Raw genomic sequence first — 16,723 nt, forward strand, 5'->3', positions numbered from 1 at the left:
GGCCAAAGCCAGCAGGCGGTCAGCAGCCGGCAGGCAGGGTGCGTAGGCTAGCGCGGCCATTCTGCATTCCTTAGAAGGCGGAGCGCATCGCGAAGGTGGCGGTGGAAGTGCAAGGGCAGATTCGGCAGCAGAATCACGAGTGCTAGAGCAGGCCATGGAGAAGCGGAACTCACGAGCTGCCTCTTCACAAAAAGACCGCTTGAGGAGGAAAATTTTGGCAAAAGATGAAACTTAATTACTTAAGTAGTTTGAGAAAAATATTCATACATTTGACTCCAACTTGAGTTTTCTCTAACAAGTGTTGGTTAGCCTATGGTTAGAAAATAAAGGACGTTTTCAAGATTTGTTAAGCAAATCGACCGTTAATTTATAGTTTTAATGCAAAAACATAAAATTAGAGCTGCTGAGAATTTCAAAATGAGTACGTTTGTAGCGCTTCCATATTGTTTGACTGCATGTTTAGTCCAGCAGGAACCTAAATCTCCGCAGGTTGTACCTACGCTCTGCAGCACGGTGCATTCCATCCTCTCCAGTACAGTTCAGTAATAGGAAGAAACTCTGGACTCAGTGAAAATGGTGAGATGTATCAGCGAAGTTGGGATCAAATACCTCGCAAGCAAGACCATAGAATGATTGGCGTTGGTGGTTTGTGGGTGACGTTTGGCGCATCAAGTACGGTGTGACGGCCAAAGGGTGTGCCAAAGATGGCGTTTAAAGGAAGGCAGGGGATTCGCACTGCTTCAATCTAATTTGGCTTAGGACACTACAGGTCAACTTTATCTTTTAAAGATAGATTCAAAGCACCTAGTTGCAAAACCTTCACCAAATTTTTCAAAAATTTCACGTCTAATTAATCTGATACTTCTAGGCATTTTGCTTTTTTATATGATTCTGTGTGCAAAATAATGATGAAAAAATACCTAAGCTGCTACAGAAGAATGGAACTTTGCAGAAATTATAAAATAACTTCTCTTTTAAAGTTATTTGATGTAGATTTATAAAATCATTGCAGTCACAAATGGCTACCTGGTCATTAGCTGCAGAGAAACATGTAAAATAAGTGATAAAATCAAGAAATTGTAATGAAAAAGTGGGGCATTAAAACACACACTGATGAAGTGACCTGTGTAGTCAAAATTCGCCTTTAAAGAGAAAAACAAGGCACTCATCTTTAAAATTTGACCAAGGGGAATGTGAATGGGAGAGGGGAAGACACTCGTCGATATCTAACGCGATCGCGATTCCCCATCTACAAGGGATTCGTTTTAAACCAGGCATTTATAAAACCTGGTGTTTTTAACCCTGTGGACTACTGCCTTTTTGGATTATTTTTAACGATGAATAAGTAGATTCTCACTTAGAAGAGTTATTTGGCCATTTGGTATTTCTTTTTAATAGGGGTTTTGCACGTGACCGATAAGCCCTATTAGGGGTTTATCAAAGTAGTCTCCTGTACTGGTATGGCTTGTTACGAGGCACTACAATGATGGTAGCAATAAACAGAGATAATTTAAGAAGAAATAACGACTCCCCCATGCGACAACCTAAGTCTTCAGTTTCAGTTGGTGGACATCTTATGTGGGTGGTTGAAGTTGCGGGGCTTTACACGAGAGGGGTTATGGATGGCTACGTAACACCAAAGCGAGGCAATGAAGTCTTGGTCAATCTACTTTGAATTATGCCTTTAATTAAACTGCTCTGCTCCGAAATGCATTTGTTGCAGAAACATCGTTTAACTTTTGGCAGAAAGTGGATGGCGAATTCACTTCCCTTAGTGAAAGTCAAATAGAACCGACGAGATGCATCAGTGACTTTAGGGTCAAGTGCCTTCCCAGTTTGGTGAAAAATTATATAGGTATTGTATGCTAATATCCCAACTACATTGAGATTAACGTAGCATAAGTGACCAGGTGGAGCCCAAGATACTCAATTTCGTGATCGAAGATGGGAGTTCAAAAGTTGACGTAAAATACAAAAATTGGATCGCGATATGAATTAAGAAGTACCAACGCTTTTTAATTATTAAATTTGTGAATCAGAGTACAAATCACGGCAAATGAAAAACAGCTACGAAAATTAACCAATGGAATTCGTAGAAATTGCAGCCCTTACTCGTTTAATCAATTTGCGGCTTCTCTAAAATATTGATGCAATCACCTAGCTACCACTTACTGTAAAATTAATAAAATTATCTGATTATTGAGCAAACTGTAAAGTTTGCGGTTCTGTTGCCCACCAAGATGCTAACAATGGCAATAAAAACGTTCCCATTCTGATGTTCTAGAAGTTATCAGTAGCCGCCTTTTATGCGCTTGTCTCAAACATTCCAGAACACTTCGCTTGTCGTGCTTTCTTTGAGTTCAAGGCCAATAAAGCCACCTCTAGACTCCAACATACCACATACACGTGATCCGAGTGTTCATTGATTGTCGGCAGTAAGAAAGTCTCCGCTGAATCCTTTACCGCTGGAATGCTTTACTTGAAGTCTCAACAGTGTCCGTGCTCACACAGGAACATAGAGACTTAAAACCTTTCTAAATGTCTATAAAAGCATGTCAGATTGTTCAAATGACCACTAATTACTGAATACAGAAACCATCCCTTTGGCTGCAGCGATGATGCTTCCCATAGGTAAACCCAAAAACCCTCTAGCAATTAGGTTAGATCTTAATCAAGGCGTATTTTTTCTCTTTTTCAGTTCACACTCAAAAATCCTAGATTTTTAGCAAGTAAAAGGAGTTTCAGAATGCGAGAAAAAATATGGGGTAAGTTTAAATAGTATGCCTACTACTTGCGCACAAATTTTCCAGGATTAAAATTTTTTGTAAATAAGGCAAATTAGACCGTTGGGCCCCTGCATCACAAATTTTATGAATTGAATCAAAAGGTGCTCAGAGCTGGGCACCCATGACAGGTAACTGCGAATTTGGCAACCAAGCTACATACCTTGGTGATTTTCGATCGATGATAGGCCTTATAGAGGAATTCTTGCAGACTGATCAGGATGGAAGCACCCAGTCCGATGAGACACATGACGAAGCATCCACCAATTTGCTCATGTCCTAAGGAATTAGTGTTGGTGCTCTTTGAGACTAGACTTTCACAGGGCTCTGTGATGCTAAAATTGCGCCACCAGTAGCGTCGAATCTGCTCCAGGGCTTGGGATTCTTGAAGCTGAAGAATAACCTCGGAGAACTCGTCTCGGTACTTGGAACCTACAAGTGAAAAATTAAAAAAGGTACAAATCTTTAGAAATAATTTGCATCTCTGTTGAACCATACTCCCAACTTTTCAGAGGGCCTACAAAGTATTTTATCTAACCCATGGAAAATTCAAAGGCTGTGTGAGATCCGATATCTGTATGCTACTTATGCAAATCCGTCTATCCTTTAGTAAAAATGCCTTATCTTTAGAAATCTGCTAATCGGGCTACTGATAATTTAAAACAGCGCATTTTAACATGCATGAGGATGCGAAACATCCCAATAATTGGCGCTGATAGCATGCTTTCTATGGCATATTGTCCAAGTTCTGGCATTCTCTTTGACATGGAGCATTTGGAAACTCGGACTAAATCTGTAAGGTGGCATCATTTCTGATTCCGTCCTTTGGTTAGCTACAGTGCAAACAGAGATTCATTGTGCGGCTACGGAGGAGCGACCCTTAGGAGCACCTTAGGCGAGGCTTAAAAACAAGGGTGGCCCAGCTACCTTGTGCTTTGTTTACTTTGTGTGCGGCTGTCTGGCGGTTTAGCCTTCTGCATGTGCCTACAGCCTCCCCCATTAGTGAAAACTCCTCCTCCACGCCAATATGCCCTGAAATAACCTTAGACGGGTCTCAACAAGTCGTGTTAAATAAAAGTTGACAGAAAGGAAGGCCAAAACTAATTCAAAGTGGGGAGAAAGTGTTTTGTGTTTTGTGATTTTCATAAAAAGGGGTTTCCAACAGACTGGAGTCTTTAATAACATGGACTTTCATGTGAAATCTACTCCCTCTAGCGCATATTTATGGTCTCAAATACTACTTTACAACTGTTTTTCCCTGTGATACAGAGACAGTCATCTGATCTTTTGCATTATAAGTTAGAAATCCTCTAAATATAGGCAACAAACCTATAAGAAAAACCAAAATTCTGGGACTTTTAATTAATAAGACCTTTTAGAATTTTCACATAAGTAGAATTATTTGCAAGAGGATCTGGGACATGACCGAAAAAGTTAGGAATGGAGTGCTTATAAATCACCTGCCAACCCTGAGAAAACCAATAAGGTGGATGGGGACATTATGCAGACCGGTCAAATTAAAGTAAACTTGAATTTTATTATTTCGATAGGAAAAAAATATTAACTCTTAATCCCGAGAAAAAGAAAGATCATTAAGCTGACCTTGAGGGAACCCAATGCCATAGCCCTTGGAGTCGAGATTATCGCCAATTTGGATGAGATCACAGTTGCGCTGGGTGAAGTACTCATTCATAGTAGACTCAAGGATGTAGGCGTAGCCGCCTCGTTTAACTCGAGCTATCGCCTCTGTCGCGTTGTTTATCATCACACCTTTATTGCTGGACATAAACTGCCACATCCGTTGATACAATGACTGATTCGACTTCTAAAACGAAGATTTTAGCTTCAATCAAGTCTCCTGTTGATAACGATTTAAAATTACTATAGCTTCGCAGATTAAGAACTTGACTATTACACCTTTGCCTGATTAAACTTATTTCTACACTAGTTTTAGGTTTCTGCCAATCTAATTTTTTCATTTTTTTTTGGTGGTAAAGCGAGGTTTCGCGAAAAAAAATACTCATCAAGAATCGAAATCTCGTAACTTTACCCAATTTTGTTGACGTTTAGTTGTTTTTTAACCGAATAGATGTTACTAATTACACCATTTTTTGGCTATAATTTGCTTTTTATGCTTTAGTCGCGAGCACCTGATTGGTTCCCAGGCCATTAATAAATTGCGCGCATTAAGCAAATTGCATGATAGGATTTGTTGCTGCAAATGAGAGTTAATGAACCAGTTGTAACCATTACTGCGTTATATTGTACATAGATATCTGAGTCTTTCAAATTTAGAATCCAATGAATAAGTTGGGTTTTATCAATGGATTTGATCAGAAAATCTCTTTTATAAGTCAGATATTTGCTGGAAAATACGCACGATCACCTACATAAAGGAGTTATTAAAATTAGGCTCTCAAGGTTTCCTTTTCCCATGGATCGAAGTTACTAACTCTCTTAAGCTTGTGGCTACCTAAAGGGATACTCCCTTCTAAGCTAAAAGTCAAAGTAGGATACATGCAATAAATACCTCTCATTTATCTTAAAATTAACTTGTATTTTAACCCTTAGATTTTTCCATGCAAAAATTAAGCACTTTTAAAGTAACCACCGCATAGTGAATGCACAATTAAAACAGTATCAGGATCCGTAAAGTTGTATACCGACTCGATAAGTTGATGGGCCTACCAGCCAGGTGCTGAGACGTTTTGTTGACGTGAAAAACGCATAGTTGTGTGAACTTCATGGTTTGGTATAATAGTCACCACAGTCTTGGCTCTGTAAAATTGCCTGTCAGGAGAAACCCCCTGCAAAGCAGCTGTCTGAGAACCTGGAACTGCAGATTTATGACACCTGACGCAGATCCAAAAAGTCAGTTTGCTTATCAAAAGTGATTATGTAAAAGGAGATTAAAAAGCTTCATAAGAAAAAGTAAGTAGCTTTGGAAATTTTTTAATTATTTGTTTATATCCCTATTCCTTTTACAAGATGCGCGTTTATTTTTCTTTTACTTATTTAGCACAGAGTTTCAATTCCATCTCCCACTTATTTTGCACAAAATCGTGGAACTTTTAAAAGTCAAAAATGGGCAAAAAAGAGGAATGCGGAGGATGAGACAGTTTAGAATTACGTCTTCTCAGGAATAAGTGTTGTAAAATCAGATATGAGGTCTTGAGTTGCCCTGTAGGAATTCGACGAAAACTTTCATACCACGGAACCAATAGTCTTAAGTACCTTCCAAGAAGTTTTGCTTGCACGTCTTCAAAATGCGTCAAACTGCATTGAGTAGATAGATAGCAGTCGGACGTTGCTTCCAGCGAGTGAACACTATTAGCGAACCACAGAATCTGCGCTTCATCACACACGGAGCATGCACGGTCCTCTGGAGACTGAATAATGCGTCCCTCAGAGTGAGTTGATGGCGTAAGACACCACTAATGAAATGTTCGCTCGGATGTGAAAGCCGTCTCATCATAGGCATTCTACTCCTTGACGCATTTTGATAAGACAGTTGGAGAATTTGATGAACATATTAGTAATTTTTCGAACTTATTGTCCAACATCCCCTGATACTTCATACTATGTAGGTGGAACCTATTTCTTTGGATGTTTTAACGATTTTCCCTCCCAAGTTGGTGTTCCACGTGCATACAAAGTGCTTCATTCCTCATGCTAAACACAACTGAAGGGGCTTTTCTCCACATCGACGCCTAGTGTAACAAATGTTCTGGAGAGCTAAGGAAAAGGCTTCATTAACTTACAGCAAAGAAGTCTTCTGAGGATCCACCCTTACGTGTACCATACTTGATTTTTGTCTGTTTTGCTAAATCCTTTACATCCTCAATAGGGGCTTGCATTCTTTCCACTGTCAGGAAGGCGGCCAAGTTGGCGGTGTAGGAAGAGATGATAATAAGGGTGAAGAAACCCCAAAAACCTGCAATTATTCGGGTGGATGTTGCCTTTGGCATGATGTCTGAGCCTTTAAAAAAGAAGATAAATGGTTAGGGTAGGAAAAGTGTTTAATTTGTGACAGCCTAGAGATATTAAAGAACATTGGCCTACCAAAAAATCGCCGACTTTACTTCTTAAGACTTTTGCCTTTTTCTCAAATGCGCTATTTTTTGTGGATTTTGACGCAGTTTTAGGTTTTAAAGTAGTTTTTTAAAGACGCATTTGTAAAAACTTTTTGAAACAACAATTAAACCCGAAAATCGCGCAAATGAGTCACTTAGTGTTTTAGATCAATAAAAAGCTCTTTTTTTGCAAAAATGCCGAAACTTATCTGAAATCGCTCACACATATTTAATCGGCCAGTGAGTTACTAAGACGAATTTGGACCTATGGGTTAAAAACTAAGTCGTAGTTTCTAATGTATGAGTTAACAGATCCTTAGAACTCATTAAGCGTAAAAACGCGAAATTTTTGCGCTAAAAAGTGTTTATACTTTCAAAAAGATAATAAGTTTGCAGATTTTGTAAAATTATTAAGCTATTTCGATAATATCTGCAGTGGTCACGATGCCGCGCCGATCATTAAGTGTTAAAAGGATGACAGTCGGACTAATCCCTCTAGCAGTGTGCATTTTGAGGCCTCAGAAGGCAAACAACCACAGATATACCAGTTCACAGCTAACTTAACCAGATTAAAATGCACAAAACTCTTGTCATGACCACTTTTAATATATCATCTTTCTTCGAAACGTTTCACTACACTCGGAACTTATGTTTTAAGTATGCCTCGAAGCCATTACATTTGACTGGTTTGCCATCAGGTTAAAGGAGGAAAATTGACCACTCCAGCGCAGGCGCTTTGCCTTTTTAATCAAATACCAATTGCTACCATTTTTCTACCTCTGCTCAGAAGTCGAAAGTTTCAATTACCCCAAAAACAGCTAAAACCATCCATTTTCATTTCTTAAAATTCTATTAATCCTCTTGAGACACACGGTTTAACATAGCCAACTGACATAAGATTGTAAGTTAGTCACACCGCTTACATACAAATCTCCGCACGTCACGTTCAGATGAAGGTGTTAAGTGACTCCAACCTAAATTTTTTTGACTGACTTTGAGTGGCTAAAATTTCAATTAGGCTGAATCAGGGCTCAACGACTTCTTATTTGATAATAGGTAATTGAGTCACTTTATAATTTTATGGAGATTACACGCTAAAGTTACAGAACCGTTCATTTTCCCAACACACAACCGATAAAATATTTTCGAATCTAGCAGCACGCCAATAAAACATCGGGATACTGAATCTTCGATATAATTGGTCAAGTAAAACTAGGCGCTCTGTGATTAGTCAAATGTAAACCAATCAAAAATTTCCATGACATTCGAATTTTAATTTGCAGGCTATTTCGATTTTATTGTAAAATTTCAGGGTATTGTAACAAATTAGAGGTACAAACTTGCATTTTAACCACCTTTTGTCCTTAAAATTATTTTTAAGAGATAAATGTAAGTAAAATTACCCACCTTTCTGCATCAAACAACCAATCGTGAACCAAAGACTGTTGAGCATATTAAAGCTATTTTCAAGGATTTCCGATTCATTGTTACAAGGATGGGGATTGTGCCACTCATAGGGACTAAAACGAGCCACGAAGAAGAGAGTTATACTGACCCAAACGTAGGCTATGAGCACGTAGCCCCACACCTAAAAAGGAATTGCAATTTGATTGGTTAGATTCTCCATTGTTGAAGAACAACTTTTAGGGTGTCCATTGAAGTCAAAGTGGTGTTTTTGATTTCATGAAATTCAGAAAAGAACAAAGCCCTTTTCATATTATGCAAGAGTTGTGCTTGCCACATTTGTACATTTAGCCAAGTTCTTGGCTAACGCTTGGAATCCATGACGACCGACCCATTCCTGGCAAAGCCTACTTTACTTTGTTATCGTTGCGAAGTAAATTTCTGTGCAAAACTTCTTCCTAAATTTTATTGTGTTATTGCCGGTGTGAGAGTAAATGTAAAAATTGTACCCTATTTAAGCTTTTAATAATTTAAAGGACTCAAAGCCTTGAATAACTCCTAGAAAAGCGTGTTATTTTTATGCAGAGGTTTCCTTTTTCGCTTCCTAAACTCAGGTACCTCAAGATATTAAAGAACGAAGTGCATGCAGCCTTAGTTGCTCGACGATTCGAGAAGCCGTGATTTAATAAATCCTTGTATTTTTTTCTTCGAATATGCTAAGTATGAGAGATGTCCTAACTGAGATTACGGTACCATAAAAGTCTACGTAGTTAAAGAAGGCGAATGAAGCAAATTTTCCCTCTATTTATCACTCAATCTTAAAAATTTTGTGGCTGGATGAGCGGTGCAAGGACGAAAATTGATGCCTCATCCACGTATTTATTTTGAAACTTGAAGGTATTTAAGTAAAGGACTCAGTGAGTGGGAACGACTGTAAACTTGACTAGTTGAATGCATAAAAAGGGGAGCGTCATCACTTTTTCTTACTCTGGTTCTTATAAGCAGAAAGTACGTTTGGTAGAAACCTTAATTCAGCTTCTTAGCCTATTTGTGCACAGTAAGGACTTGGTTGCCTTGCTGGGATTCCTCTACTTTAAATGGATCAAATTTGAAAACTGATTCTACTGCTTCAACGGACGTAAAGCAGCCAAGCCATCAACTTTGACGAATGAGTGGTCCAGATGGTGGCATTAAATCCCATTTATTTTCAAATTCCTGCAGGCCTAGCATTTGTCTAACCAACAAACAAATGATGCATGTTTAAATGTTAATGCTTTCATCCTCCAAACCCTTGTTTTTATCTGATGGTCTCTGGTGATGCTGCAAGCGGTGATTAGCTATTCATTTTAAAAAGTAAACAGGCAAAAATTTGGGAAAGAAATACTGTTTTATTAGTTACCTAGTATAATTTTCTAGGTCTCTTTGAAAGAAAAGGGGACAAATATCAGTAGAAGTGCATATTGCAGACAGCAGGACATTGTGCTCATATAAAATAAGTAGAATTGTATCACTAATTAATAAATTTGAAGATTTTTTTCAACTTTAAAAATAACGTCATAGAAAAACACAGCTACCTACGAAGGTAATGCAATTAGTCCATAATGCTTTATTTTAGAATAGCCAGATCAATTTTGACGAGAAAACCCTCAGGAGATTCTATGAATGGGTGAAAAGGTTGCCAAGTCATTGATGAAGCTATGGCATGTTAACATATCGGATGGACAAAATGCTCTCGCGTTTTCCGGCAAACTTTGATGCAACTCGTAGAATGCACGCACTATAAAAACGTTGACATACATCAGTCTCTCTGCATGATTCTTCGCGGCTTCAGCCCTCATGAAGTGAGTAGGTTTGTTCAAAGATTATCTATCCATTTGTCAACTTTACGCTTATAATCGCTGATTGATGGATTAACGTATGGTTAGGACTGAACTTTGTATCCTAACATGCATTAAGCAGTTAATCATCTTCAAACGACTCTTTTCCTCACTACCCATTATACATTTCAAAAGCTGCACTTCATCGTCGAAAGATCGTGCTTTTTCGAGTTGGTAAACAGTAGGCTCGGTTGTTCGCTAGGATTCCCCAATTTACTAAAACTCAAAAGATCACTTTGTCTAATGTCTATCTGCTCAATGCGATAAAACTCAGACTCGTAGGACCTTATGGTGACGCAAAGCCTACCCACGAGGGGAGTAGGTGTACTACCTTATCCTACGCAGTTCTTTGAAATTTACCTGACTAAAATCAATGGTAAAATTTAAAGTAGACAGTAGATAATTAAAAGTGAGACAGAAACGGAGATTGCTAAAGCTACGGTTTTTGATTTGGAGGTGCTGTCTGATAAAGAGGTGGGATTAGTGAGGCCTTGTCATTGTAAAGGGGCATGCAACGCTATCATTTAGTGCTTTAAAAACATAGACATAATTATTGATAACTAAAGACAATTAAACTAACTGACCGTAGGTGAAAGAGGTCGCAGAAAGGAGAAAAGATCGGGTTTTCTCTGTTCCGGCTTTTTAAAGATGATGCTCATTCCAAGACTCATAAAGGGTGTTGTGAAATCAATGACTCGTTCCCTTTCATGATTTATCGTTAGCATGGCTACTGCCAAATCAGCTTTCTGCAAAAAAAATTACAATCAGTTCATGGCACTCTGTCCTCCTTGCCACTGGCAACGAACTCAAGGTTTCTAAATACACTTACACGAAGTTGGAGTTGTCCAATGATTCCATCCCATACTTCGTGCCCATTAATGATTTTTGCGGTGCCGTAGTTACCGTCTGTCACCGGATGAACAGTGTAGTTAAATTCAAGCTTTTCAGCGCACTCATTTAAAAGGTCAATGCAGAATCCATGCCAATCTCTGGGATCACTCGATTTCACCTCACTAGGAGGGCCTTTGTACATCATAAACGGGATTTCCTGTAAAAAAAATTGAGAGAATGGCCTTATTTTCCTCAAATTTCCCTTCATATTTCACAATTTCCTTATTTTGAGGGGATTTTAATGCAAATGTGGCCTATCGGTGCGTTTTCAGGCCAACCAAAACCAACGTTTAGGAGAACCGGCAAGGCATTGGCTGGCTAGTTAAAATCTATTACAGCTAAAATACCCAGTAAATACTCGTAGCAAATTGGTACCTTTGTCAACTTTTGTGTCATTAAACCTATCTTCTTACCTCAATAGTTGCAACTCGCAGCGTTTGACCCTTCAGTTCGGCATGAATTTCTTCTTTTGTTTTGGAAAACTCCTTCGTTACTACCATTTTATCCTTTCTATTCCAATATCCGTACTATAAGAGAAGTAGGAAGTGCAAAGTTACAAGAAATTCCTCAGATTAACAATGGTCTCACGATAATATCAATTTTATTAATGAGAAGTTTAATGAATTTTTTTCTTTGTAAAGCCCTCTCAGGGTGATTTTAAAGTCTTAAAATATTTGACATCTTTAAATTTAACCAATTTCTAGGATTTACTTAGTAAACAAATTGAGTAGAATAGCCACCAAACAGCAGCGCTCAGGCTTTTCGCTGTAATATCATATATGTTTAGTCTTTATTCATTTTTGGAGGATCTTGAATTCCCTTAAAAGTCTGCAAAATTCCTGAACTCCAAGTGACAACTACTACTTATTGAGATTTGTTTGTTAGAATTTTTTACTAAAAACCACAAGATCACATATTTTTTGTAAAACATTTATTTACGCTTATATAAACCACTCGTTATATTTTGCTTTCGATCGACACATTAGTTACACGATTTATCCAATTTTATGAATAGGAAGTTACCGTTTGTTTTTCGAAATGAAGGTTTCTCCAACCACATTGGTGTCAAAAAACTGGTGAATTTTATCATGGAGTGCAAGGAGTAAGAGTCTATTCATTTCTAACCAACGGAGGAGGAAAAACTTGCACAACTCGTTGTAAAGAAATTTGGTGGCTGTTGGCGTGGCTCGCTGATGGGAGTTGCCGTAATTTGTGGACACATTACAAGGCACTAAATGCTTGTTATTCCTCCCCACCCCCCAGTTAGGTACTCCTCATTGTGCTCTCTACCACTTTGCGCCTATTTTGAGTCCTTATGTCCCGAACGACGTGACTGAAGTTTTTCTGACTCATCGGCAGTAGATAATTTAGTCGTGAGTTCACAAAAGATCCGCGCAACAGTCGTTTTTAGCATTTGGAGAAGGAGAGGCATGGGGTGGTAGAATGTTCCATCCAGAAGTCGCTTCTAGTGGTAAAACGCTTGAAGACAGAGGTGGGAGGTTCGAGAAGGCACTCATTCCATGATCATGAAGAGGTATTTTGTACTACGGCTGATTAATATGGGGCAGAACTAATGAGTCAGGAACAGACAGGGTCATGTATGGAGAAATTGCATTTACATCTACTTTCTCAAATGAGGAAGTCATTAAGCTTACTAAGAAGCGAATTACTAATACGTAAACAATAAATAAAAATAAGGTGGAAAGACCACCATTTTTCTTCCACGCCTTGAATGGGTCCCAAACTGATCAAGAGGTGAAGAAAAGTGATAATTGTTATTGGGCATCCTCAAACACCCCCCCACATCTCGCCCCCCTTCCACTTCCGGAGCACGCACCACTTCACTTCCGGATGTCTGCATGCCTAATATGTAATGGAACGGGATGCAAGTCCTTACTAAGAATTGTTTGACATGCTGAAGGCCAATCATGGCTAAGACCCTTTTTTGGTGCGTTGTAACTAGAAGATGAGGAAGAAAACATGGTCTCTAGACGTTGCTGGAGAAAACAAGTTTAGGAGGTTTCTATTCTTGAAGATAAAGGACAATGATGCACTTTAGAATGGAGTAGAAAGAACACACTACCCCATTTCTCAATATTTTCTTTATACGCCTCTATACGGTGGTTGCCGTTCCTTCTTGACACCGGCATTAGACCACCCAAGAATAAGTAGAAGACACAGGGATTCGTACAAGTGAGGCTTTCAGCAAATTTATGTTCCACTGGACGAGGAGTACGGAATAAAGTGTTGACCTTGCGACGACTAAAGTGCTTAAGGGAACCTTGTGGAAGTGATTATTTTTCTCGTACAAAACTCCCAAGCTTATCTGGCTAATGGCTTGATCTTGACTTAATTATGTAATCAGCGACAAGTTCGTCTTTACTATTTACTACTTTTCGTTTGTACTCTCTCGGTTAATGACTAACTCATTCCCTAATTTTTAATGAATACATTGCAAATGGGTAAAATCAATCAGATGCTCGAAAGATTTAGGACTTTAAAGTCACTTGTGGCCCCTATATCAGAAAATTTGTCGATTTTTCACTTTAATAAGGTGTGTGGGGCAGTTATAATCAAATATATGCTTTTCGACCCTAAATATCAAACAAGCAGCTTGTTAAAGTTGACAAAACAGAAAGCAAAGAAGCAGTTTCTCATCCTATTTCATGGCGTTTAGAATGACATCTGCTTGTTTTGGCAGCCACCAAAACACTTGCCCATCTTATTCCATTCACAAAGTGACCCGGATCACCTAATTGTTCTTGCATTAAAACAAAAAGTAGCATCATTTTGTGCCAACATAAAAGCTACTAAAAATACAAGTCAATAGGGTTGTAACTAAGTTAAATTTATACGTTATGAACTTACAACTGTAAATCCGTCTTTACTCATCTCCAGAATTGAAATGTTCACATTTTTGCGGCTTCCATCTGACCCAAATTGTACACCTCCCGTAAAACCGATCACATCGTCGGCTTTTACCTAGAAAAAAAAGAAAGTATACACTACTTAAAAAAAAACGCTTTTTGGATAAACGGTCGACCAGAATCATTGAAGTAGAGCTGACCCCTTTTTGGCCGATGCGAACTTTGGTGGGCTGACCGGGGTTGATTTTGGTAAATAATTACGACGACTAATAAATTAACAAATTTGAAACATTTTTGGCAAAATATTTTGGTTTTTATAGTAAAAAGGAATTATTACAAACGGTGATAACGCTTTCTGAATATTTACCGATTTCATCAGAGAAATAAGTTGATGACCATGAGCCCATGTTTCCCGAGATTTACAGGATAGCCCACTAGGGGGTTCGACCACACTATTGGTTCTAATGAGTTGGGATATTCCGTACGAGAGAAGGTATAAGGAGTCCTGAATGAGGAAGTAGTATGTCTACAGAACAGAGAAGATAAAAATGCCTTTCAAGATTGTAGTTAACAAAACACCTCCGCTGATTAGTTCAGAGCTGTGAAAGAAACACGGGGAATCATCGAGGCCGGTTGAAAGACTTCTAAACTATTTGTGAGTGTGTAACAACTAACCTAGCCTTTCGTTACTTGGGATCACATATCTCTGGGATTGCTTTTATGTCCCACCTCTCAGATGTATAAACAGGATCAATTAATGCCTAGACTACCTTACACTATATTGCCACCTTTCATGACAAAGGGGAATTAAACAATTGCACTTAGCCTTTTTGTAACAGTTCAGCTGTTATTCATCTGCTTTGATGAGTTGTTTCCGGGATTATTTTTCATTCTCCACAATGGTAACTGTAGACTGCTGTACATCCAAATTACTCTACATTCATCTTATCAGTTTATCCGTTTTCGAAACTTTGGTTCGTTCATAATCCCCACAGTGCTAAAAATCGTATCGGTTGAAGGAGATACAGCTGCACCATTGCTACATATCAAAGCAACGTTCTCCCCACTTTGACGATATAGCCTAGATCCATCATTCTCCCACTTTCATCGTTTTTGACATATTTTTTGCATTGCCTGTGTCGTAGAGTACATTTCTGTATCTAAGCGCCAATTCTTAATTCAAATGGGTGAAAAACACTTTACTTTTTCATTACCAACTGGTATGTATTGAGGAGAGACGTTCATCTAACAGCATGGCTCTTACAAATGTGCAGGTGTGATAAAAAAGGAGCACTCCGAACCCCTGGCCTACTGTCATCATGAACCAAAAGCATAAAGAAAGGGTTGATTACAATTAAAGTTGATGCAACCTGTCTGAGATGGGTGTCTAAGCAACTGAAAGGGAAGTTCTCGGGGCTAAACTTGAAACCACGCTGAAATGAATCTCAAATGGGTAAATTATCTTCCAAAAATCTTTTGTTTTGAATGGAACCGACACCTCGTTATAGTTATTTAGGGACCCACAAGACTTTTTCCTGAGTGAGCTGGAGTTTCTTCATCATTGTTTTGGACATCATTGAGGACTCCCTCAATGGCATAGTTGACGGGAATCATTGGCATCAGGGAGAGTGTCGAGAAATTGGCCCCCTTGTCAACGGTGAAGATCTTGGGTTCAACAAATTGAACATCCTGAAAGAACCATAGGATTACTGAGGGGTATCGTCAGCCAGATTAAATTTCTAAAATGCATTTTTAATTACTAGGTAACCAATGTCATCGTGATTACAAAGCAGCCTTCATTAAAAATCAAATATTCTTATATGAAATTCGAGGAAAAAGAACCCCAATAATTCAGTGATTCTAATTTTACTTTATTTTAAAACTTTAAAAATGCAAATCGCTTCACAAGGAACGTGTACATTTGGAGATTATATTTGTTTCTCCAAAGGAAGTTGTTTTGCGCTCACAACTTCAAGGTACACAGTGTCAGGCACAAAGATCAAGCACATGTGATTCTTTATCCTTTAAGGATGAACGACTGTGTCTGTATTTTACCACATCTATACCACACCGAGTCCCCTGTGGGCAGGTGATCTGGTAAGTAAAGGGTATTTAACAGATTAGTCGGAGATGATCAATGAGACCTTTACGCATTTAACTTCGAGATACAAAGGTAACTTCGCCCCAAAAGTCAGTTGACCTGCCAGTCAGTCAGTAAGTCAGCCAGTTGTCTTCCAATCCCCTTGTTTGCCTTCACTTGTTAATGTTTGTGCCACTTGTTCACTGTTTCGCCTCAATGGCCGCTACAGCTGATTTATGTATTAGGAGGCCATTTCAGCACTCAGCACTTAATTTCGAATGTCCAATACCCAACCCTCCACTTAATTCTCTGTTCAGGTTCAAAAATAAAGGCTCCCCCTGAATCTGTTGCATCCGTATTTGGCTGATTTATCACAGGAATCACGTCTGTTACACCACTTCCAAGTGATGCATTCTGCTACTGCATACCATACATTCTTCAAATGCTACACAATACGTGTTGCTAGAATCCTCTGTAGCCTCTCGAATTGAGTTAACCAGCTTAAAGCAAATCTATTAGCTACAACCTATATGACTAAATGCGGGGTTCAAAAATAAGGAAGAAGTAGCGGAGAGCACATCCGTGCTTTACAATTCACCATTCAAGCTGACTTGTGTCACTGTACCAAGCAAACTTCGCATATTTGCCCAAATTTGAAGCATTTGGACAGTGAAAAGGTGAAAATTTTACTCACCCAATCTGTAAATATGTAACTATAGTACTGATCCGTACTATATTGTACTCGGCG

At 38.7% G+C, this 16,723-nt stretch overlaps 1 protein-coding gene across 1 annotated transcript; it reads right to left on the reverse strand. All coding sequences in view use genetic code 11, as the record gives it.

Annotated features, from left to right (window-relative positions):
- Positions 1 to 47: 47 nt before the first annotated feature.
- On the reverse strand, positions 48 to 15,904 carry EGR_07805 (Glutamate receptor, ionotropic kainate; the record flags this gene model as incomplete). The annotated part of the gene is made up of 12 exons (XM_024497054.1): positions 48 to 182; positions 2,947 to 3,215; positions 4,386 to 4,608; positions 6,545 to 6,762; positions 8,264 to 8,444; positions 10,722 to 10,883; positions 10,967 to 11,185; positions 11,442 to 11,555; positions 13,897 to 14,010; positions 14,263 to 14,421; positions 15,420 to 15,584; positions 15,863 to 15,904. 12 exons carry the CDS (start codon positions 15,902 to 15,904, stop codon positions 48 to 50), a joined length of 2,001 nt encoding a protein of 666 aa, XP_024348542.1.
- Positions 15,905 to 16,723: the final 819 nt, after the last annotated feature.

This window comes from Echinococcus granulosus, assembly GCF_000524195.1.
Source record: "Echinococcus granulosus chromosome Unknown EG_S00087, whole genome shotgun sequence".
NCBI classification, from domain to species: Eukaryota; Metazoa; Platyhelminthes; class Cestoda; order Cyclophyllidea; family Taeniidae; genus Echinococcus; species Echinococcus granulosus.